The sequence below is a fragment of the Paroedura picta genome, chromosome 3 (assembly GCF_049243985.1).
Source record: "Paroedura picta isolate Pp20150507F chromosome 3, Ppicta_v3.0, whole genome shotgun sequence".
Classification (NCBI taxonomy): domain Eukaryota; kingdom Metazoa; phylum Chordata; class Lepidosauria; order Squamata; family Gekkonidae; genus Paroedura; species Paroedura picta.
The window spans coordinates 3,379,644-3,402,464 of NC_135371.1; the positions used below are offsets into that span (position 1 = coordinate 3,379,644).

The 22,821-nt window shown below is 49.0% G+C and overlaps 2 protein-coding genes across 10 annotated transcripts in view; one reads left to right on the forward strand and one right to left on the reverse strand.

Annotated features, from left to right (window-relative positions):
- Positions 1-22,821, reverse strand: part of LOC143834007 (uncharacterized) — a 29,587-nt gene that overhangs the window by 2,393 nt on the left and 4,373 nt on the right. For 2 of the 4 annotated variants that reach the window (XM_077330485.1, XM_077330481.1), the window contains exons 1-3: positions 3,349-3,527; positions 755-1,553; positions 135-255 (exon numbers count right to left, since the gene is read on the reverse strand). In XM_077330485.1, the coding sequence (XP_077186600.1) occupies positions 135-255; positions 755-1,474 (841 nt within the window). In that variant the 5' untranslated portion in view covers positions 1,475-1,553; positions 3,349-3,527. Of the gene's footprint in view, positions 1-134; positions 256-754; positions 1,554-1,931; positions 2,194-3,348; positions 3,528-22,821 lie in introns of those variants that run through there. The other 2 variants (XM_077330483.1, XM_077330482.1) reach the window with 2 other exon arrangements.
- Positions 8,499-21,943, forward strand: LOC143833906 (uncharacterized). Of its 6 annotated transcripts, none has more exons than XM_077330202.1 (6): positions 8,499-8,523; positions 10,281-10,776; positions 11,588-11,771; positions 13,183-13,253; positions 13,453-13,579; positions 14,571-21,943. In XM_077330202.1, exons 2-6 carry the CDS (start codon positions 10,333-10,335, stop codon positions 16,736-16,738), a joined length of 2,994 nt encoding a protein of 997 aa, XP_077186317.1. In that variant the 5' UTR covers positions 8,499-8,523; positions 10,281-10,332; the 3' UTR covers positions 16,739-21,943. The 6 variants fall into 6 exon arrangements, 4 of the variants coding, with proteins under 4 accessions (XP_077186317.1, XP_077186316.1, XP_077186315.1 ...); XM_077330201.1 differs by lacking the exon at positions 8,499-8,523 and adding an exon at positions 8,609-9,071; XR_013229706.1 differs by lacking the exon at positions 8,499-8,523 and having other exon boundaries at positions 9,084-10,776; positions 14,571-21,144; positions 21,327-21,943.

Below are 22,821 nucleotides of genomic sequence, written 5' to 3' on the forward strand. Positions count from 1 at the left end.
TCCGGCAGAGGGGAATTCCACGCCCACCCCGTCTTTTTCAAAAGATCTGTACTTTTCTGCCAGTCTGGCTCAGGCCCAAAAGGCGTTCCAGGCCTCCCTGATCTCAGGCTCCTGAAGTCGACTTCCCTCCTTACCGACGAGGCTGGGCTCTGGATCCACCTCTTTCTTGATGGCCCTCAAAGGATGCCTCTCCTCACTCCCGCAGGGAGCCCGGCCTGCTTCAGAGACGCTCCCTGACGCCTCCTCCATGGACACCTTCAATGAGAGAGAGGAACAGAAAAAGGTGATGGCGGGGGAGGGAAAGGGGAGCATAGCAGACAGGGTTGGGAAATACCTGGTGACTTTTGCGGGTGGAACTGAAATTGGGCAGGATTTGGGGCAGGGAGGGACGTCAGTGTAGTCGAATGCTAGGAAGTCCCTATCTAGAGCAGCCCTTTTCTCCAGGGGAACTGATCTCCGTCGCCTAGCAAAGAGCTGTAAAAACAGGGGGTCCCCTGCTCCTCCCTGGGGGCCGGCATGCCTGTTAGCAGGTCCACTGCTATGAGAGGAGGAGGAGAAATCAGGATGGGGTTTCTTCAATTCATTACACTTTTGAGGAACACCTTTGAGGGCCAGAATTGCCAAACGAAACAAAGAATAAGAAATGGGGGATCAGACTGATCCTCAAGCAGGGCACCCAAGATACACCCTGGCCTTGGTTTTGTCCCTGCTTTGAGCTTTACCCCAGGTGCTCCCACACTCAGAAGGGCCTCACCTGGTTGTCCTGCCTCAAGAGGAGCTCCTCAGCCAGGGCCACCACCTGGGAGCAGCTCTGGAGGCCGCTCTCTCGCACCTGGCTCTGGATCTCCGGGGGCAGGACGCTGAGCAGTTGCTCCAGGACCAGGAGCTCCAGGATCTGCTCCTTGCTGTGGTTCTCCACCCTCAGCCACCCGCGGCACGTTTCCCACAGTCGTCTGTAAGCCCCTCGCGGCCCCTCAGCCTCCTGGTAGCAGAAGCACCTGAATTCTTCCCGCTGCTTCTCCCGGCTCAGGGCTTCCCCCCGCAAGATGGCTGCCTTCACCTTCCCATAATCCTCTCTGTCTCTGATGTCCATACTGAGAAAGGCCTCCTCAGCTTCTCCGCTGAGGGCCGGCAGGAGTCGGGCCACCCACTCTTCCTGGGGCCACCGACACGCCTCGGCCACTTGCTCAAAGGAGGCCAGGAAGGCCTTGGCGTCCTCCCAGGGCGAAGACTTAGCTGTCGACAGGCAGGTTCCCCATCCAGCGTGAGGGTTTTCCACTGTCCTGAGGAACTCCTGCCACTGGGCTTCCCACTGGGCGAGGGAGAGGCAACCGCCCGCAAATTGCTGGTGCACGGGATCGCTGGGCCTCCTTAGAAGGAACTCCCCGATGCTTCCTGCCTGGAGAACCTGTGGGGCACTCCCGATCCTCCCCAGTGCTCCCTCTATTGCTGTGCCTTGCCCCTGCGTCTTCATACTGGGTGTGTGGCTCAGTGAGGTTTTTCCTACAGAAAACTGTGGCAACCGATTGCAGTCCTCCAGATTGGGCTTCTGCCTGTAAAAAAGAGACAGGGAAAGGATGTCATAAGACTGAGGACCCATCAAGCTAGGCTGGCTGACCAGATGCCTCTGGGATGACTGTAAATACGGAAAAAAAATTATTTAGGCTGGCTAACACAATGAGAGACTGTGAGGAGTTCCAAAAGGAAGTCAGGGGCAGATGGGCCTTGAAATGCAAAATGAGATTATGTTGGAGCGAGTGTAAACTGGAGCATATTGGGGCAAACTGCCCCAACTTCACAGATACACTCATGGGATCTGAGCAGGCAGCATGGGAGCCTGAGGTGGTAGTGGTTGTTTATGCAGAAGCGGAAAACAACAGATCCCTGAGTACAGAATCCTGAGGCTCACATGGCCGCATTTATTGACTGACCTTTTATTGAACTGACCATTTATTCCGACTTCCCGCTTCCCGACGTTTATCCAGTTTCCAATCCGTGAGGGAACTGGTCCTCTTATCCCATAACTCTGAAGTCTGCTTTGGGGAGGGGTTTTGTCATTGCCCTGGCTCCAGGCTGGAGACTGAATCAGATTCAAGGTTGACTCTTAATTTTCAAAGCCCTAAACCAGGGGTAGTCAAACTGCAGCCCTCCAGATGTCCATGGACTACAATTCCCATGAGCCCCTGCCAGCGTTGTAGTCCATGGACATCTGGAGGGCTGCAGTTCGAGTACCCCTGCCCTAAACAGTCTGGGACCCACCTCCTCCCCTATACCTCTCCCAAAGAGCTTTAAGATCAGGCAGTTTTAATCTGTTTAGGGTCCCTGGCCCTCCAGATGTCCGTGGACTACAATTCCCATGAGCCCCTGCCAGCACTCGCTACAATGGGAATTGTAGTCCACGGACATCTGGAAGGCCGCAGTTTGACTACCCCTGATCTAGCCCAACCCCATGATCAAGAATTTGATGTTTTATTATTGTCCAGTTTTACTACTGACTGTATCGTTTTAAAATGTTCTTAACCGCCTCGAGTTAAGGAGGATGGGGCAGAATATATAAACAAAACATTTGTTTGCAATTATTTGTTTTCACAGGCCTTCTAGAAGCCTCAATAAACAGTAGCTACCCATGTTTACTGACACCCCCGATGAGTAGCCATATTGTTTTATTATTTGTTGCCGCCGGTTACAACAAACAATCCAACACTAAAAACCCAATAAAATGCCCATGAAAACCCAGTTACCTAAAATACAACCAAAAAACCCCAACTCTTTCATTATGCTCTCTACCATTCACACTAAAAGTGGACACTCCAAAAATGTTCAGGCACCCTCCTCTCTTTCAGATGGGGGGGGAGTCATGCATCCCCATAGGGCCAGCTTTGAAGCCCCCCTCGCAGTCCAGACAAACTAGATCTGGTGCCCACGTCAAACGCCCTTCAGCAGATGAAAGGGACCTCCTGGGTCATCTAGTCCAACCCACCCCCACACACACACACAATGCAGGACACTCACAACTCTATCACTCATCTAGATGGGTTTAGGGTTGGCAGCTCTGAGATAAGAGAGACTGGGAGACCTTGGGGGCGGAGCCAGGCCAGGATTTGGGTTGCGGAGAGCCCTCAGTGGAGTCCAATGCTATGGAATCCCCCTCCCAAAGCAGCCCTTTTCTCCAGGGGAGTTGATCCCTTTTGCAGGGAGATGAGCTGCAATTCCCGGGGATCCCCAGGCCCCACCTGGAGGCTGGCATCTAGAGGCGTCACACCTGGGGGCGGTTCCACCTGCGGGAGGGGGTAGGGTGGGGGCTCTTCTCGGCCTGGGGGTAAACCGGCTCCCCCTCCTGCTCCTTACCGGGGATCCCAGCCGAGCTCACAGCGGCGCGATCCTGCGCGGGTCGCAGCCCTCCTCGCGTGCAGGGAAGGGCCAGCCTGCCCTCCTCCCCCTCCCCGGCCGCGCCCTGCAGGTGGGACCCGCAGAGACACCCCCCCTGCAGAGCAGGCCCTCCGCGCGGCTCCCGACCCTCCGCAGGATCCCCCCCCCAGCCCCGCCGGATCCCCCGAGAGAGAGAGAGAGAAGCCGGAGGAGCCGCGGGTTTCTCTCCCCCTCCCGCCCCCCGCAGCCGGCCTAGGAAGCGCCGCTCGGTCCCTTTAACCCTTCCTAGTCCGTGCAAGGGAGATTGTCTCACACACACACACACACACACACACACACACACACACACACAAGCCCTCCTGGTTTGCACTCCTATGGCTTTTCTTGAGCAGCCCCCAACAGGTCTCCGGATCTCCTTCTCTCTGAAGGATTCTGCTTACACATGAAAGCCTCCTTGCAGCTGGAATTTTAAAAGAATGTTGACCTTACAGTAGGGTTGCCAGCTCCAGATCGGGAAATACCTGGAGGTTTTGGGGGTGGGGCTGGGGATGGGTGGGATTTGGGGCGAGGAGGGACCAGACTGGACAGGGATTTGGGGCTTTTTGTTGTTTGTTTATTGTTTGTTGGTTTGTTTTGAGGGGGGCATCATCTGGGCGTGGAACTGAGGTCACTGTGAGAGTGAAAGTAGTGAGGAGTTTCCTGCATTGTGTAAAAGGTTGGACTAGATGACCCTGGAGGTCCCCTTGGGTAGAGCCAGTGCGGTGTGGTGGTTAGGAGCGGCAGCTTCGAATCTGGCCAGCCAGGTTTTATTCCCTGCTCGTCCAGGTGCAGACAGCTGGATGACCTCAGGCGAGTCAGAGTCCTGTCAGAGCAGTTCTCTCAGAGTGAGAAAGCTCACCTAATGCGCCGGGTTGCTGTTGTGGGGAAAGGAAGGAAAGGAAACTGTCAGCCGTTTTGACACTCCTTCAGGTCGTGAAAAGCAGGATATAAAACCCAATTCTTCTATGATTCTGTGCTTCTATGACTGCAGGGCAGTGTCATGCTCTAAAGTTCCCCCCTGCAGCCCAGCAGCCAGGAGATCTGATCTCTGTATCCTGGAGATGAGGCATAATTCCAGGGGATCCCCAGGTCCCACCTGGTGGATGGCAACCCTAAAGGGTGGCAGTGGACTCCAATTCTGTCCTGTTGCTTCAGGCCAATATGGCTATCCAGCTGAGTCACTCTGGTTGCATACCCCGGGGGGGGGGATGTATTTAATTGACCCCCTGCTTTCCTCAAGGAATGCTGACCCAAAGCAAGTCTGGCCTAAGTTCCAAAAAAAAAATTTCTGTGGAAGACTGGGGATTTGAACCCGTCTCCCAAACCCTAGTCCTGAATTCTCACCAACCATAGAGTTGCCAGACGGTAGGTGGGGCCTAAAGTCCAGGAGCACCTTCAAGACTGACAAAGCAGGAACAGTTGGGAGTCACTGCTTGCTTCTTCAGTTCAGCAGGGTAGTCAAACTGCGGTCCTCCAGATGTCCATGGACTACATTTCCCAGGAGCCCCTGCCAGCATTCGCTGGCAGGGGCTCCTAGGAATTGTAGTCCATGGACATCTGGAGGGCCGCAGTTTGACTACCGCTAGCCTATCCTATACAAAAGATTCACCAATGGACAATTCCTTCTGGCTGACACCCTCACTGGTTTCCCCTCCCAAGGAGCTAGAGAACCACACACCTTTCCCCCAAACTCCCCCCACAAACACACAACTCTGAAGAACCATGCTGGGAACCCAGAGCAGCTTATGACATCCATTTTCCTTCTCCCGTTTTATCCTCACAGCCATCCTGTAAGTTAGGCGGACAGACAGGGCTGGAGAGGAATTTCACCACCCAAAGGAGTCCCAAAGCAGCATACAAACATCTGTCGCTTCTTCTCCCCACAACAGTGAGAGTAGGTGAGGCTGAGAGAGCTCTGACAGAACTGCTCTGGAAGAACAGCTCTAAGAAAACTCACTAGCCCAAGGTCACCCAGCTGCCTGCACGTGGACGAGTGGGGAATCAAACCCAGCTCTCCAGGTGAGAGTCCACTGCTCTTAAACCTCTACACCATGCTGGCTCTCACTCCCATAAACTCCCACACACCCTCTAAAAATTCTCAGTGGCTTCCAGGAAAGACGTTGGAGGGTGCTATAGAACCCACAAACACAACACTGGGGACCGTGGCCTCTGCAGATGAAAATGACCTCATTTCTTTACATATATTGGTTTTTTATTTATTTTATTTGATATCTATACCGCCCTTCCACATGGTTCAGGGTGCTTTACATACAACATCATAGGAGGATACATGGAACGAGTCAACATACAACATAGTCAATATACAACTAACAACCCAACAGAGGTTCTAAACAACAACTTCAGTGGTCCCAACAATAACAACATAGCAAGCTAAACTCCCTAGAGAGGTCAGGCTGCTTCAGGCCATGGAGGGGATGTCAGAGGGGGGGACACCTGTGGTCAGTCTCAAGCAAATGCCTGGTGGAGGAGCTCCCTTTTGCAGGCCCTGTGGAATTCTGGGGGTTTGGACAGGGCCCCGATCTCTTCAGGGAGCTCGTTCCACCAGGTGGGGCCGGGACAGAAGCAGCTCTGGCCCTCGTTGAGGAACGGCGTGCTTCTTTGGGGCCAGGGATCACCAGCCAGTTGGCCGTGGCGGAGCGTAATGCTCTTTTGGGGGTCTAGGCAGAGAGACGGTCTCTCAGGTCCACTGGGCCAACGTATGGCCTTGAAGGTAAGAACCAAAACGTTAAGCTTGATCCAGAATTCAATTGGGAGCCAGTTGAGTTGTTGAAGTATAGGCCGGATGTGAGATCATGTACTGCTCTTATGTAAGCCGCCCCGAGTAGAAGGCCTGCCGCGCTACTCTTGTGACCTGCGCCTCCATGGAAAGGGATGGCCCCGTAGTACAGCTGGTGGGGGCACCGAGATGCAAGCCACAGTGACATCCAGAGTAAAACAATGTTCTGTCCCTTGGCCTTCCTCAAAATCAATTCTGAAGCTCCAGTTGGCTGTTCTGAGGAGCTGGGTGGATAGCCCAATCTGGCCTCGTCCGATCTCAGAAGCTAAGTAGGGCTGGCCATGGTCCATCTTTGACTGGGACACCTGCAAGGGATACCAGGGTCGTGTCGTGGAGACAGGCAATGGCAAAGCCGCCTCTGGATGTCGTTTCTCTTGAAGATGGGAGTGCTGCCAGCCCCAAACACCTTCCCACCGACAGTATCATACAGTCCACAGTGAGTTGGCCCTTGCCAGGGATTGGGCTACGTCTCAGTTGATGACCTGGTCATGGTGGCCTGGGATTCCCTCTCTCCGCAGAAGAAACATTCCCAAGTAACTGAATCAGCTCCCTGTAATTTGAAGCCAGCGACTGAAAGGGAGCTGCTCTCACATTTTAGTTAATAGGCAACAGCAACGTAACTTTGAAACATTAATAGATTCCAACAATTGAGGAGGAGGTGGCTATGAGCTCGGGGGCAGTGGGCCTGCCTGGCAGGGATGGATCCGGGCTGCAGGAGGTCTTGATCCAAGAGCCTGGCAGGAGAGCTCCATTCTGCAGGCCCTACAGAACTCTTTTAAGTTCTGTTAGAAGAAGAAGACCTGGTTCTTATATGCCATTTTTCCCTACCAGGAGTCTCAAAGTCTTATATGCCACTTTTCCCTACCAGGAGGGAAACAACACTGTGAGGTATGTGAGAGGCCGGGTAGAAGAGCTCTGTCAGAACAGCTTTATCAGGGCTACAACCTCCAGGCACCTGCCTGGAAAGCCAGCTGCATAGACTAAACTTCAGATTTTTGAGATTCACAAGACATGAACAAGAACACACATTTTTTAGATTGCAATATGCCCATTTTGTCACAGCCGCTGTTGATGTGTTTCTTCCGGATGGTGGGGACAGCTGCTTCTCTCATCATACTCAAACCAACCACCTGGGCCACACAGTCCAAAAGAGGCACCTTTTCCGGGTTTCCTCCGGGGTGGAGCTGTGGCAGACAGGGAGGGCTTTGTTTCCTGCAGGGTGGGAGTTTGGCTGCTTTTGCCAGCAGTGGGGTAGGGCAGCTTGTGCTTCAGCTGCCATTGCACCCGAGTCCCTCAATTTGACTTGGCACTGTTTGAGGGGGGGGGGGCAAGCCCCTCAGGCCTTTTCGGTCCTGGGCCCCGCCTGGTGGAATGAGCTCCCGGAGGAGCTGCGGGCCCTGCAGGATTTGACATCCTTCCGCGGGGCCTGCAAAACGGAGCTCTTCCGCCAGGCTTCGGGTTGAGGCCGGGGCAGAGCCCGGGTTCCCTCCAAGATCCCTCATCCATCGGCCAGCCTTTCTCTCCTCTCTCTCTTGCAGGATTAACGCCCGACCTCTCTCTGAACAAGCGGGGAAAGTTAGAGAATAGAATGCCATCTTTTATTGTAATAATGGGGTATTTATGGGGTTTTATGTGATTTTACTTTGATTTTATATTTTATTGTGAACCGCCATGAGACCTTTTGGCAAACGGCGGTATATAAATCCAATTATAAATAAAATACATCAGCAGCGACCGCTGGTTTCCCGGATAGGTGGGGTGGGGGGGATTGTTCTTAGGTGTTTTGTGTATTCGGGAGCTTATGGGGGTTTTACGTGTTGCCACAGGGGAGCCTCAGGGGAGTGGCGGGTTAGAAATCCAATAAGAACAACCCCAATAACGTCCCCCCCCACACACAGGTTGCTCCCAGTCAGCGGGTGCCAACTCCTGGCGGGAGAAGCCCTGGCGACGTCGGGAGGCCAAGAGTCCCCCTTCCCGCGGGAGAGCTGCGAGGGCGGGAGGTCTCCGGGCTCCTTCCTTCCTTCGCGCTCCGGGCCAGGGAGGCGGACCAGCCCTCCGTCCCGGGGGAGGGAGCCCTCCGCCCGCACACCCGCCCCGCAGGGAGGCCTCCTGTCCGCGCTCCCCTCCCTCCCTCCCGAGGAGACCCATGGGGCGGGGGGCGGGGGCGGCCTGGTGCCTGGGGGTCCGGCGCGGACAGGGTTAAGGGGAGCGAGCGGCGTGCAAGAGCGGCTCTTCCGCCCAGGGGGCACTTCCGCTTCCGGCGGGGCAGGACGGCGTCTGGCCGGGGGACCGGGGGGGGGAGGGGGCTTGCCAGGAAGGTAAGGCGGAGGGGAGGGAAGGGGAGGGGGGGCTGGAAAGAGGGTCTCGGGGGCCCGAGCGACGGGGGAGGCGGGGAGGGGCCAGAAGGGACCAGTGGAGAGAAGCCTTGCAGGGCGCGGGCGAGAAAGCCCCCCCTGTCCGCCTGGCCTGCCTCGCAGGGTTGTTGGACGGGACAGGCCGAGAGGGGCGGGGCATGCTGGTCTGGCCACGCCTCCTCCCATGAGGCATGAGGCCGGGAGGGGCAAATGGGACGCGGGCAGGGGTCTCTCTGTGGGGATCGCGGGGTCAGCCGCGCAAGCGCACCAGAGACCCCCTCCCTCCCTCCCCAGCCGTGTTTTGCCAAGCGGAGGCCCAGGGAGAGGAGATGGGGGTTCCAGCCCCGTTGCCCCGGCCAGCTTGAGAGCCCGCGTGGTCTGCTTCTGGAGAAGCGGGTTCGATCCCCCACTCTGGTTTCCCCAGAGTCCTCCCAGTCTCGCCTCCCTCGCAGGGTGCCTGCTGCGGGGAGAGGAAGGGAAGGCCATGGTAAACCACCTCGAGGCGCCTTCAGGTAGTGAGAAGCGCGGCCCCAAAACGCAGCTGCTCTTCTTCTTGTTCTTCTTCTTCTTGTTCTTCTTCTTGTTCTTCTTCTTCCTCCTCCTGAACCCTCCGCTCGCTTGGCAGAGGCAGCCCCAACAGAATTCTCCCTCCCGCCCAGGGGTTTGGGAGGGAGGAACAGTATCCTTCTGGCAGGCGAGTGAGGGACAGACACCACCACACAAAAACACACACCCTTCCAGCAGCACAACAGGGAGAAACACAACAGCACTGTCACAGGAGGCCTGAGTTCAGGTCCTGCCAAGGGGGCTGCCGGCAAGAACGCAAAGGTCAAATTTCGGTAGTTTGGAGGCCCAGAAAACAATTCCCAGAAGGGACAGGCTGAACCAATGTCACGAGAGGCTAAGCTTGTAACATCCCTTAAAGCAGAGGTAGTCAACCTGTGGTCCTCCAGATGTTCATGGGCTACAACTCGTGGGAATTGTAGTCCATGAACATCTGGAGGACCACAGGTTGACTACCCCTGCCTTAAAGCAGGCTTATTTAACCAGGTTTTCGTGGAAACCTGGGGTTTCTTCATGGCCCTGGAAGGTTTTCCTGCGTGGGTTAATCGATCCAAAATCGCCAGTGATGGACCTGGCGGAAGAGCTCTGTTTAGTAGGCCCTGCAGAACTTTGATAGCTCTGTTACGGCCCTCAGCTCTCCCGAGAGCTTGTTCCACCAGGTCAGGGCCAGGACCGAAAAGGCCCGGCCGGAGTCGAGGGCAGGCATACTTCTTTAGGGCCAGGGGCCCCAAACAGATTAACACCTGCAGAGCGAAGAGCCTTGTGGGGGGCATAAGGAGATAAGCGGTCCCTCAGATAGGTAGGGCCAAAGCCTAGGATGGCTTTGAAGATCAGTTCCAAAACCTTGAATCTGATCCGGCCTCAACCAGCAATCATATTCTGCACAATATTGCCATTTCTGGGGTTTCTCAAAAGTAAACAAGTTGAGAAAGGCTGCCTTAAAGAAACAGAGACATTCAACTTCCCTAAGAACCAAAGAAGCATACTCAGAAGAGCTCAGTTTGTATGGCAAAATGACAAACCATAAGAAGCAATTTTGTTCTGATCCACCAGATCCACTCTCCTGAGCGTGTAAAGCTTTGTGATATTCAGTGATCTTTTTTTTTTTAATTCCTTTTATAAAATTCTCTGCCTCTGTCTGTCCCTCTCCCCCAAAGAGCACCCTCGATTTACAGCCAAAGAAATAAAGGGATCTTTTCATAGTCTGAGATGGCCCAAGAGAAGGGGAAGGAGATGGCAGAAGAGAACCCAGGAGGACCTGGGATTGGCCAGACAGCAAGCAAAAGCCCTTGTCCCATCCAAGCTGGGAGTGGGGTTGAATTCTGGGAAAGAGCTGAGCCAGGGATCCTGCATTCGGCCACTGTGAGCTCAGAGGAATATCGCAGACGCTTCCGGGAATTCCGCTATCAAGAGGCCGATGGGCCCCGAGAGGTTTGCAGCCGGCTCCACAGACTCTGCAACCGCTGGCTGGAGCCAGAGAGGCACACCAAGCAGCAGATCCTGGACCTGGTGATCCTGGAGCAGTTCCTGGCCCTCCTGCCCCCGGATATGGAGAGCTGGGTCAGAAGATGCGGGCCGGAGAGCAGCTCCCAGGCGGTGGCCCTGGCCGAAGGCTTCCTCCTGAGTCAGGCAGAGAAGAGGCAGGCCAAACAGGTGAGGGGTTTTTGTCCAGGAATGTCCAATTCAAGCAAGAAAATTTGGCCTTATCCTAAGGTTTCCCTGCCAGACCCATATCCAGGTGACGGTCATCAAAGGGGGGATTTAACAGCCTTTTGTACAACTCTGTTTTTAAATTTCAACATTACTACATATTCCATGTTACATATTTCATAATTTCTACCTAGCAGCCACCCCTGCTGCTGCTTCTCCTCCTCCTCTTCCCCTATACTGCAGTCCTTGCAGGCCGGCTAATGGCGATGTACCTCATACAAAGTGCAGCAATACAATTTAAAAGCCATTCCGTTAAAATTAATGTAAAGGGTAAACATTTACATACATATTAAAACAGGAAGAGTATCAACACATTCACAAATGGGTATGTATCATCTTCCTTTAGGTCCCCCAGAACTTGACTGTAACCTGGGGTGATTTTCGGGGGGGGGGGGGGGGGAGTAGAAGTTACCAGTTTCACTGGCCCCAATCCAAATGCCTGGGCGAAGAGCTCCATCTTGCCAGCCCTTGGGACTGCACTATAGCAGACCCCCACCATAAAACCACGATTATTTCCTTCTCCTTTTATTTTTAAACCAAAGACTCTCAGCTGAACTCTCAGGCATGGGTATTTCCTCACACATATATGCATTGCTAACATATAATGCGTCTCCTCCCATATTCTTTATTTCTATGTCTTTTAAATAAGTTGTACCCCTCAGTCCTAATATTCCAGAGGTGAGTATTATCCCGCCAGATTTCTGTAATACCTTTCCCGATGACCCCAGTGACTCTCTCCCTCGCTGCCTTTCAGATGTCGGGACTATCCGTGAAGGTGGAAGTGACAATCCCTGAGGTGCAAGGAGCTCCTTCTGAGGAAGGGCCGAAGGTGGAGGCTGTGAAGGCAGAAGGTACCTTTCCTGAGTTACAAGGAACTTGCTTGGAGCCAGGGCAGGGGGCTGAGGCCGTGGACCATGACCAAGTTGCCCTCTCCTGTGGTAAGGACTCCTCGTGCCTGGATGCAGTCAGGGCACACTGTGAATTCGATGGGGAGAGAGTTCAGGTCAGGAAAAGAACGGAATATTGCTTCTTCTAAGATTGCAATATGCCCATTTTGTCACAGCCGCTGATGATGTGTTTCTTCCGGCTGGTGGGGACAGCTGCTTCTCTCTCCATACTCAAACCAACCACCTGGGCCACACAGTCCAAATCGAACGCCTTTTCCTGGTTTCCTCCGGGGTGGAGCTGTGGCAGACAGGGAGGGCTTTATTTCCTGCAGGGTGGGAGTCCTTCTGCTTCTGCCTATGGGGACAGCAGTAGAGTAGGGCAGTCCTGTGCCCCAGCGGCCCTTGCACCCGAGTCCCTCTGATGACTCTTGTCAATTGGACTTGGCACTGTTTGTGGGGGGAAGGGGCTGAACCCTGGCCAAACTCGAGGAGTGGGGTCAAGCCCCTCAGCCCCCCCAAGGTTTCCGCCCATCTTGCTCCCAGTCAGATGGTTGCCAACTCCTGGCTGGAGCCTGGGGAGGGCAAAGGAGTACAGAGGCCTGTAAGTGGCCACGAGGCCACTGTCCCAAAGGAGCCCTTTTCTGCACAGGGGACCTGAACGGTGGGCAGAGAGTCCAGGTCAGGGAGAGTTGATTTGTGGCAGACACTCTGTGTCTACTAACTGTGATGACTCTGAAAGGAAATTAGACATGTTCATGGAAGGGACTTCCCCCCATTAATTAACACATTCCTCTCTCACCTTCCTTCCATGAGAGGTGGCCCAAAAGAGAGGAGGTCAATCAACTGAGCATACTTATTCAGTCTGGGAGGCTCTGCCTTCTGGGGCAGCCGAGCTCGGAAGGCCGGTGTCTCGGGCCCAGTCCTGATGGAAAAAATTGACTTCTGTGCCCAGGCTTATAAGGGCAGCTGACAGGCCTTTGTGGGGAGATGGATGCTGTTACAGCCCAACAACCCTTGGTGTTGGGGAGCCTTGGGAGGGGTTTAGGGGGGCCTTGGGACAGATGTGGTGCCATCTTGATCTTGCCTCTGGTTGTGACGTTACCATGCCAGGAGACACCCTGAAAACTCATTCCTATTGCTCTCAAGGCTCCAGATGTGCTCTTATCACATCTGGGTTGGATGGGATGGCGACATGCCAGGTAGCGTGCTTCAGCCCCTGCTTTCCCTCCCCCCAGACCAGACAGAGATCTCATAAAAATACGTTGGAAGCCTTTATAATCCCTTCAAGCCCAAAAGCATCCGGTGCTTCACTTCTGCCTCTCCCAGAATGGAGTAAAAGGCCATCAAAATTGGGTTGAGTGTACAGAGTGGGGAAGGTTTCACAACTCTGGGAAGGGGGGGGGGGTTGAGGCCGGGAACGAACAAGCCAACCCCCTTCCTTCTTCCTTTGTCTCACAACCAGGCAGTGGAGACTTCCTACTGAGCTGTCATCTGTTCCGAAATGAGGAAAGGGCTGCATCTCATCCAGTCCAGGTAGGAGGGACGAGCAGGAGACAGGCTGGGCCCAGCCTCCTTTCTCAGGGGGCCCCTTACGCCTGCATCTGTACGAGGGTCCGGGGGAGAGACCCTCTGAATGCTGTTCCCTTTGCCCTTGCCAAGCCAGCATCCTCTGCCTTCCCTCCCCTTGTGCCATCTCTGCCTGGTGTGCAGGGAAATCTGCTTTTCCTTTCAGCCTCCCTTCTCCTTTGGGGATGTGTCTGTCTCCTTCACCGAGGCAGAATGGGCCCTGCTGGATCCGTGCCAAAGAGCTCTGCACTGGGAAGTCATGCTGGAGAACTATGAAAGCGTGGCCTTTCTGGGTAAGTTTTCAAAGGTGCAAATTGCTGCCATTCTGGTGAGACATGAGTCAATATATTGAATAGGAACAGGAATACTCCATTTTGAAGTCAGTCCCCGTATTTGTGGAGGGGCTCCTACTCCCTGGCAGTGCCTGTTCCTGGCATGCAGAAGGCTGCAGGTTCAATCCCCATCTTCTCCAGTTAAAAGGGTCAGGTAGGCGTTGACCCTAGGGATCTGATGCTGGACTGAGGAGGCCAGACTGACTCCAAGGGACCAGGGGTTGGATCCAGCCGAAGGCAGCTTCCTGGGTATGCTCTTGCCCAGGGGCAACTGAGGCCAGAGTTGCCCACTTTATCATAACTTTTGCAGCTCTTAAATTCTTCAATTCAAATTCTTTTAAAATCTTTGCAGTTACCCTAAATATTAATGCCATCTATATAAAAGTATACAGAAACAGAATATAGAAAAAATATCAGCCCCAGGAGGGCCCTTGCCTCCTCCCAATCTTGAAACAGCTGAACCTCCTGATCTCAAATGTGGGGTGTGTTAGGACCATTTTTTTTTCCTGGGAAGCTCTTTTAGAATAATTACTTTCAGGACAGACCAATGTGTCTTTTGGCTGATTCTTTTGTGCTTCTGCTTTAAATAACTCAAAGCTAATATATATTTAATGCATGAACTATTTGGAGTTAGATGCACGGGGCCAGATCCTCATATCTCTCTTGCCAGAGAGCCAATTTTATGTATCTGTTGAGAGCAGAGTCCTCTAATCTGGCTCAGCCAGTAGGGTGACCTTGGGCCAGTCACAGTTCTGATAGAGCTGTTCTCCCAGAGTAGTCATCTCAAAGCTCTCTCAGCCCCACCTACCCCAAAGGATTGTGGGGACAGGAAGGTGGTGGTGCTTAAGATCAGCCAAGCTGAACTCGGCCAAAGGGCCGTCAGTCCTTTCCTATGACAGCCACATAGATGTCCTCCCAGGTGCTAACAGGATCTCTCTTTTTATTCTATCAGTGGATGACCAACGGGATCAAGAGGGTGAGGAATTCCATCAACAAATGCCAGGGAGAGTTAGCAATGAAGATTTAAAAGAGAGTGTCTGTATGGATGAGAAGCAATTTGAAGCAAACTGCAATATACATTTTCTACAGCACACAGGAATGAAGTCAAGGAAATCCATTCAGTGTGGAAAATACCTCACAAACAGAGCACAGCTCTTTGTGCACCAAAATAAAAACAAAACTTTTGAATGCTCAGAGTGCGGAAAGAGATTCCATTATAGCAACACTTTTCAATACCATCAGAGAACCAACACAGGGGAGAAGCCTTTTGAATGCTCAGAGTGTAGGAAAAGATTCGGTGAGAGTAACCATCTTCAAGACCATCAGAGAATCCACACAGGGGAGAAGCCTTTTGAATGCCTAGAGTGTGGAAAGAGATTCCGTCAGAGTAGCCATCTTCATTGCCATCTGAGAATCCACACTGGCGAGAAACCTTTTGAATGCTCAGACTGTGGAAAAAGATTTCGTCGCAGCTATAGTCTTAAAAAACATAAGAGAACTCACACAGGGGAAAAGCCTTTTGAATGCTCAGAGTGTGGAAAGAGATTTAGTCTCAGTAGCTATCTTCAGAAGCATCTGACAACCCACACAGGGGAGAAGCCTTTTGAATGCTCTGAGTGTGGAAAGAGATTCATTAGTAACAACTATCTTCAACGGCACCTGAAATCCCACACAAGGGAGCGGCCTTTTGAATGCTCAGAGTGTGGAAAGAGATTCCGTCAGAACAATGGTCTTAAATGCCACCTAAAAACCCACACAGGGGAGAAACCTTTTGAGTGCTCAGAGTGTGGAAAGAGATTCCGTCAGAGCCATAGTCTTAAATACCATCTGAAGACCCACACAGGGGAGAAGCCTTTTGAATGCTCAGAGTGTGGAAAAAGATTCATTCAGAGCAATGGTCTTAAATATCATCTAAAAACCCACACAGGGGAGAAGCCTTTTGAATGCTCAGAGTGCGGAAAGAGATTCCATTATAGCAACACTTTTCAATACCATCAGAGAACCCACACAGGGGAGAAACCTTTTGAGTGCTCAGAGTGTGGAAAGAGATTCCGTCAGAGCCATAGTCTTAAATACCATCTGAAAAACCACACAGGGGAGAAGCCTTTTGAATGCTCAGAGTGTGGAAAAAGATTCATTCAGAGCAATGGTCTTAAATATCATCTAAAAACCCACACAGGGGAGAAGCCTTTTGAATGCTCAGAGTGCGGAAAGAGATTCCATTATAGCAACACTTTTCAATACCATCAGAGAACCCACACAGGGGAGAAGCCTTTTGAATGCTCAGAGTGTGGGAAAAGATTCGGTGAGAGTAACCATCTTCAAGACCATCAGAGAATCCACACAGGGGAGAAGCCTTTTGAATGCCTAGAGTGTGGAAAGAGATTCCGTCAGAGTAGCCATCTTCATTGCCATCTGAGAATCCACACTGGGGAGAAACCTTTTGAATGCTCAGATTGTGGAAAAAGATTCCGTAACAGCTATAGTCTTAAAAAACATAAGAGAACTCACACAGGGGAAAAGCCTTTTGAATGTTCAGAGTGTGGAAAGAGATTCACTCAGTGCAGTACTCTTCAGTACCATCTGAGAATCCACACTGGGGAGAAGCCTTTTGAATGCTCAGATTGTGGAAAAAGATTCCTTCATAGCTATAGTCTTCAAAAACATGCGAAAATTCACACAAGGGGAAAGCCTTTTGAATGCTCAGAGTGTGGAAAGAGATTTAGTCTCAGTAGCCATCTTCAGAAGCATCTGACAACCCACAGAGGGGAGAAACCTTTTGAGTGCTCAGAGTGTGGAAAGAGATTCCGTCAGAACAATGGTCTTAAATACCATCTGAAAACCCACACAGGGGAGAAGCCTTTTGAATGCTCAGAGTGTGGAAAAAGATTCACTCAGAGCAATGGTCTTAAATATCATCTAAAAACCCACACAGGGGAGAAGCCTTTTGAATGCTCAGAGTGTGGAAAGAGATTCATTCAGAGCAATGGTCTTAAATACCATCTGAAAACCCACAGAGAGGACAAATCTTTTGAATGCTCAAAGTGTGGAAAAAGATTCCGTCAGAACAGTGATCTTCAAAACCATCTGAAAACCCACGCAATGGAAACACCCTTCTGAATGCTCATGGTGTGGGAAGAGATTCCATGAGAGCAACCATCTTCAATGCCATCTGAAAACCCCAGACAGGGGAGAAGCCTTTCGATGATCAGAGATGCAACTAGCAGTGCATCAGAGAACTCACGCAGAGTATGACTTTTTGAATACCCAGAGTGTGGAAAGTGATTCATCGTAGATCTCTCATGGGCAAAACCTTTTGAGATCTCCAGACCTGCATTCCGATTGTCCGATTATTAATGGGTTTTAATGGATTTTTATTTGGACATGTTGTAACCGCCACGAGTTGTCAGAGAGTGGCGGGCAATAAATTTAATTATTAATAATAATAATAAATAATAAATAATCAGTGAGGTTGAGGCACAGATCCGATTCTCATGTCCTTCAGAGGATCCATAGAAGGGGCTCTGCAGCGGAGGGTCTTCTAGAAAAGCTCATGAAGCAGTTAAAGACAGGAGGGACTTTTCAGTGGTTCCTCTCCTCTGTGAAACTCACCATGCCAATCTAACTCTTTCTGAGTTAAATATATTCACAAAGAGTGCTATGTATAACATGAAAGTAACTGTTAAAGCAGGTCGTATAATGCCAAAAGCCTCCACATTCATATCTTACCGTCCTTGTTAATGTTTTTAGATAAACGCTTCTGTATCCTGGAGATTCAAGGCTGTGAGCTCTTGATCTCAAATTGTGTGCTTCAGCTGTGTTCATTTATTTTGCTGAGCATCTGAGTCAGCAAAAAAACTTACTATGCAACTTAAAGGGACATACAGTCATGTTGTAGTCTGAATACTCAGATGCTCAGCAAAATAAATGAACACAGCTGAAGCACACAATTTGAGATCAAGAGCTCACAGCCTTGAATCTCCAGGATACAGAAGCGTTTATCTAAAAACATTAACAAGGACGGTAAGATATGAATGTGGAGGCTTTTGGCATTATACGACCTGCTTTAACAGTTACTTTCATGTTATACATAGCACTCTTTGTGAATATATTTAACTCATTTTTGTGGGGGTATGGATATATTTTTGTACAATTCTGATGATTATTACTATTTGTTATACTAATAAGGACATTTGTCTATGTAGGACTCACTGCCACTGATGAAAGACTGAAAACGGAAAACAATCTAGAGACCGTTCTGGCAGAGTCGAAGTGAATAAATAATATAAGAGACTTAAGCCACTGGATAGATTCTTTTTCTCTTTGTCACTAATTTGGAATCGTCCATTTTTCGTGTAACAGTTTGTGTTAGATTATGGCTACTTGGAAACAAGGTTTTGCTTTTAATATAGAGGACCGGGATAGGATTGTACAAAACCTCCCCCCTCTTAATATTGGGAATGATGTAATTATAGGAGATTGGGATCAATGTGTATATTTAACAAAAAAGAAATTGAAAATGCATTTGCATGCTGCATACTTAAATGAATATTTAAAAAATGATAGAATCCCTAGAGGGTTAAGGATCCAAAAATTCCCCACTTTATTCACTGACAATGACCAGTTTAAAGAAAAATGGGCTGCTATCCTCACAAAATGCTCAATAGATTTAATGTTATTGATTATAGAACAGTCTTCTATAGACATAGGCATATTGGATAAGGAAATAGGTGAAACAAAGGAAGCAGTAAAACTAACAATGCCAGAAGCCACGTTCCAAAAGAAAGTTAATGACCTGGAGGAAGATATGAAAAAATTTACTGAAAGCTTAAGGGAATTTAAAAATCGTAAATTTAACAGGGATCAGAGAGATTATGCAGCAGACAATGTGTATCCATGGCTTTCCCAAAAGCACCCAAGGTTCAAGTCAAAAAATGTGACTTGGGACCCAGAAACTTTTTCCAGCACAGATTCTTTAAGTTCTACAGGAGAGGAACCCTTACCTCAGAGAAGCTCATTCAGACCACGTAGACAACTACGCCCACCTGAGTGGTTTCAGGCGGATTTTCAAGGAGGGAGGCGCCAAAACCGCAGGAGATAGTATTTAATTTATCTAATAAGGCATTAACATCAATTCAATTAGATGTTTTAAGTAGAGGGTTAACATTTGTACCTACTTATAAATTTAATGCCTTTAGGATGAGAGTTGACTTTTTCAAACTTATTAGACAACTAAGGTTAAAATACTATTTTGACAAATACCCCTATGTAAGCCAAGCATCATCTTTTAAAGTAAAATCAACATTTACTCCTATCATTGACTCACCAGAAATTACAACATTTGAAAAAGTAGTTTTGAGAGACCTGGAAAATATGATGGCCAAAAAAGCCAGAACCAGATTTAACCTTACTAAGGAGGAGTTTTCTTGTTTAAATCAGCTGAAATCTGATCCTGATATAGTAATAAAACCAGCAGATAAAGGGGGAGGTATTGTTATTTTGAACTCAGTGGATTACATTAATGAAATTAATCGACAATTAAGTGATGATAAATACTATCAAGAAATAGGCTATCAACGCATAGATGACATCATGCGCATTATTAGAGTAGTGATACAGGAAGGGCTAGTCATGGGCTATATAACTAAAAATGAGGCCATATATTTGCATAACAAATTTCCACGTATTCCACACATATATATATTACCTAAGATTCACAAAGCAACCAGACCTCCCACAGGTAGACCTATAGTTTCTCAATGCAATTCATTTTTAGAACCAATTTCCAAATTTTTGGATTATCACATACAAACTAATTTTCCAAAGTCAAACAGACTAATTAAAGACACTACTCATTTCATAAACCTCATTGAGGAATGTGTTGTACCAAAAGACTCCATTTTACTTACAATGGATGTCACAGCCCTTTATACCAATATACCTTTAGATGAAGCTAGGATGTCAGTTCACAATTTGTTAGAGAGTAGAAAGGTTAAATTACCACCTTCTCATTTTCTTTTAGACTTATTGGATATTGTTTTTGAGAATAATTGTTTTGAATTTCAAGATAAGCTTTATTTGCAGATCCATGGTGTGGCGATGGGATCAGCCGTGGCCCCTACCATTGCCAATTTGTTTATGATAGACATTGAAAACCAATGGTTATACAATCAGGAAGTAAATCCATTTGCTGAGTGCATATTTTTTTACGCACGATTTCTGGATGATATCTTTATGGTTTTTCTGAGGGAAGAATTAGTCAAGGATTTCCTTGTTTGGGTAAATTCCATGCACCCAACAATCAAGTTTACAGGTGATCATCATAAAGGGCAAATTCCATTTTTGGATACTCTAATAACAATTAATGAGGAAGGCAGATTGTTAGCATCCACTTATAAAAAACCTACAGATCGAAATACACTTTTACACTATGATAGCTTCCACCCTCTCCATTTAAAAAATAATTTGCCTTATGGACAATTCCTTAGGCATAAACGGATTAATTATAAAACTACTAATTGTGAACAGGCATGCAGCAGTCTAGAAAATGCTTTAAAAGATAGAGGTTACCCAGAGTTGGTTATAAAAAATGCATGTAGACGAGCCTTAGAACAAAACAGAAATGATTTATTAAAATACCAAATGAGAGAGTCAGTGAAAAAACTAGTGTGCTCCTTTGAATTTTCAGGGCATGCTAAGGACATTCAAAGGATTTTGTTTAAACACTGGCACCTAGTTTCAGATTTACCAGATTGTAAAAATGGTTTAATGATTGCATGGAAACGTGGGAGGAATATTGGTGAGTTGACCAGTAAGAGCCATGAGCCAGGTAATGTTTTTTCAAGTCAGTTGCCAAATGGCAACTACCCATGTGGCTCTTGTGCAGCCTGTAAATGCCTGTTACCCATTAAAGAATTCACACAACCTGATACTGGGCTTACCATTAAGATTAATACCTTTATTAATTGTTTAACAAAAAATACAGTATACTGTATTCAGTGTCCCTGTGGCATGAAATATATAGGCATTAGCGAGAGACCACTTAAAACAAGATTTCTTGAACATCAAAGCCGCGTGAGAAATCGGGTTCAAGAGGCTCCATTAACTGCCCACTGTCTCAAATTTAAACATGAAGCTGAGGACCTCCGGTTCTATGGAATAGAGCAAATTTTACCAGGAAGACACCAAAGGCTGGATGTGAGGAAGAAACTGCTGCAAAGGGAATGCTATTACATCTTCAACTTAAGGACAATGCAACCCTATGGATTGAATATGGACTTTGATTTATCCTGTTTTTTGTAAAGATACCTTCTGAAATTTGTTAAATGTGTAACATTGGAACCTATATGTATTCAGACTACAACATGACTGTATGTCCCTTTAAGTTGCATAGTAAGTTTTTTTGCTGACTCAGATGCTCAGCAAAATAAATGAACACAGCTGAAGCACACAATTTGAGATCAAGAGCTCACAGCCTTGAATCTCCAGGATACAGAAGCGTTTATCTAAAAACATTAACAAGGACGGTAAGATATGAATGTGGAGGCTTTTGGCATTATACGACCTGCTTTAACAGTTACTTTCATGTTATACATAGCACTCTTTGTGAATATATTTAACTCATTTTTGTGGGGGTATGGATATATTTTTGTACAATTCTGATGATTATTACTATTTGTTATACTAATAAGGACATTTGTCTGTGTAGGACTCACTGCCACTGATGAAAGACTGAAAACGGAAAACAATCTAGAGACCGTTCTGGCAGAGTCGAAGTGAATAAATAATATAAGAGACTTAAGCCACTGGATAGATTCTTTTTCTCTTTGTCACTAATTTGGAATCGTCCATTTTTCGTGTAACAATCTAACTCTTTCTGACATGAAAACTGGCAAAGACATTTCTTTTCCCGAATCCTGGGAGGAAATAGCCAAGTTGAGGGTTCCCCGTATCTGCAGCCTCTGTGCGACTGGGAAGAAACACTTGCTGCCACCAGCCGGCATCCTTAATTCACAAGCGTTTAAGGAGAGACGTTGGGTAACAGAACAGAAGAGGCTGGCCCCCTTGTTAGGCTACCACCTGCTTTCAAAGAAATCCGTGGTCCCACCTAGAGAGACGCATTGCTGCCTGTCCATTATAAGCAGATGTTTATAAGGCGATGTTCATGGAGGCCAGTCACAGTGGAGAACCTCTTCCAGCCCCACAATTCCCCTCAGAAATCCATGAGAAGACGTCAGGAAAGGGGCTCATGCTGTGGAGTTGAAGTCTGCGCTCAGGTTTCTTCAAAAGCTGAACGAAATATAAAAAAGAAACATGTATAATTAATACCTGTGTGTATGAATTATTTTCTAGCCTTTAAGAACCGGGGCTGCTTTCTGGCTACCCCTTTTGCTCTTTGCCTTTTGTTTCCCTTTTTTTTTTTTTGGTCTGCTTAATATAATATTTTGGACCTGAAATGCCTGGTGGAGGAGCTCCCTTTTGCAGGCTCTGTGGAATTCTGGGGGTTTGGACAGGGCCCCGATCTCTTCAGGGAGCTCGTTCCACCAGGTGGGGCCGGGACAGAAGCAGCTCTGGCCCTCGTTGAGGAACCACGTGCTTTTTTGGGGCCAGGGATCACCAGCCAGTTGGCCGTGGCAGAGCATAATGCTCTATTGGGGGTCTAGGCAGAGAGACGGTCTCTCAGGTCCACTGGGCCCAGACCGCGTATGGCCTTGAAGGTAAGAACCAAAACCTTAAGCCTGATCCAGAATTCAATTGGGAGCCAGTTGAGTTGTTGAAGTATAGGCTGGATGTGAGATATCCACGGTGTGTTGGTGAGAATCCTGGCCGCTGCGTTCTGCACCAATTGCAGTTTCCGGGTCAAGGATAAGGGTGGGCCTGCATAGGGAGAATTGCAGAAGTCCAGTCTAGAGGTGACCGTCGCGTGGATCCCTGTGGTGCCAAGTAGGGCGCTAGTAGTTTGGCTTGGCATAGGTACTAGAAGACCAGCCGTGCTACTCTTGTGACCTGTGCCTCCATGGAGAGGGAGGCATCGAGGATCACCCCCAGGTTTCTGGCAGAGTGGGCTAACTGCTAGACGCACTCCGTCCAGGTTGGGTGGGCTCGCTTCTTCTCTTGGTCCCTTCTTACCTAGCCACAGGACCTCCGTCTCTGTAGGGTTGAGCTTCAGATGACTCTGAGCCATTTTGTCGCTTCTTCCAGGC

Bases quoted from the DNA above. Each gene is read 5' to 3' on its own strand.
- LOC143833906 (XM_077330202.1), top strand. From the start codon at position 10,333: ATGGCCCAAGAGAAGGGGAAGGAGATGGCAGAAGAGAACCCAGGAGGA. The intron at 13,254-13,452 runs GTAGGAGGGACG...TTTTCCTTTCAG, and splicing joins CTGCATCTCATCCAGTCCAG to CCTCCCTTCTCCTTTGGGGA. The intron at 13,580-14,570 runs GTAAGTTTTCAA...TTATTCTATCAG, and splicing joins TGAAAGCGTGGCCTTTCTGG to TGGATGACCAACGGGATCAA.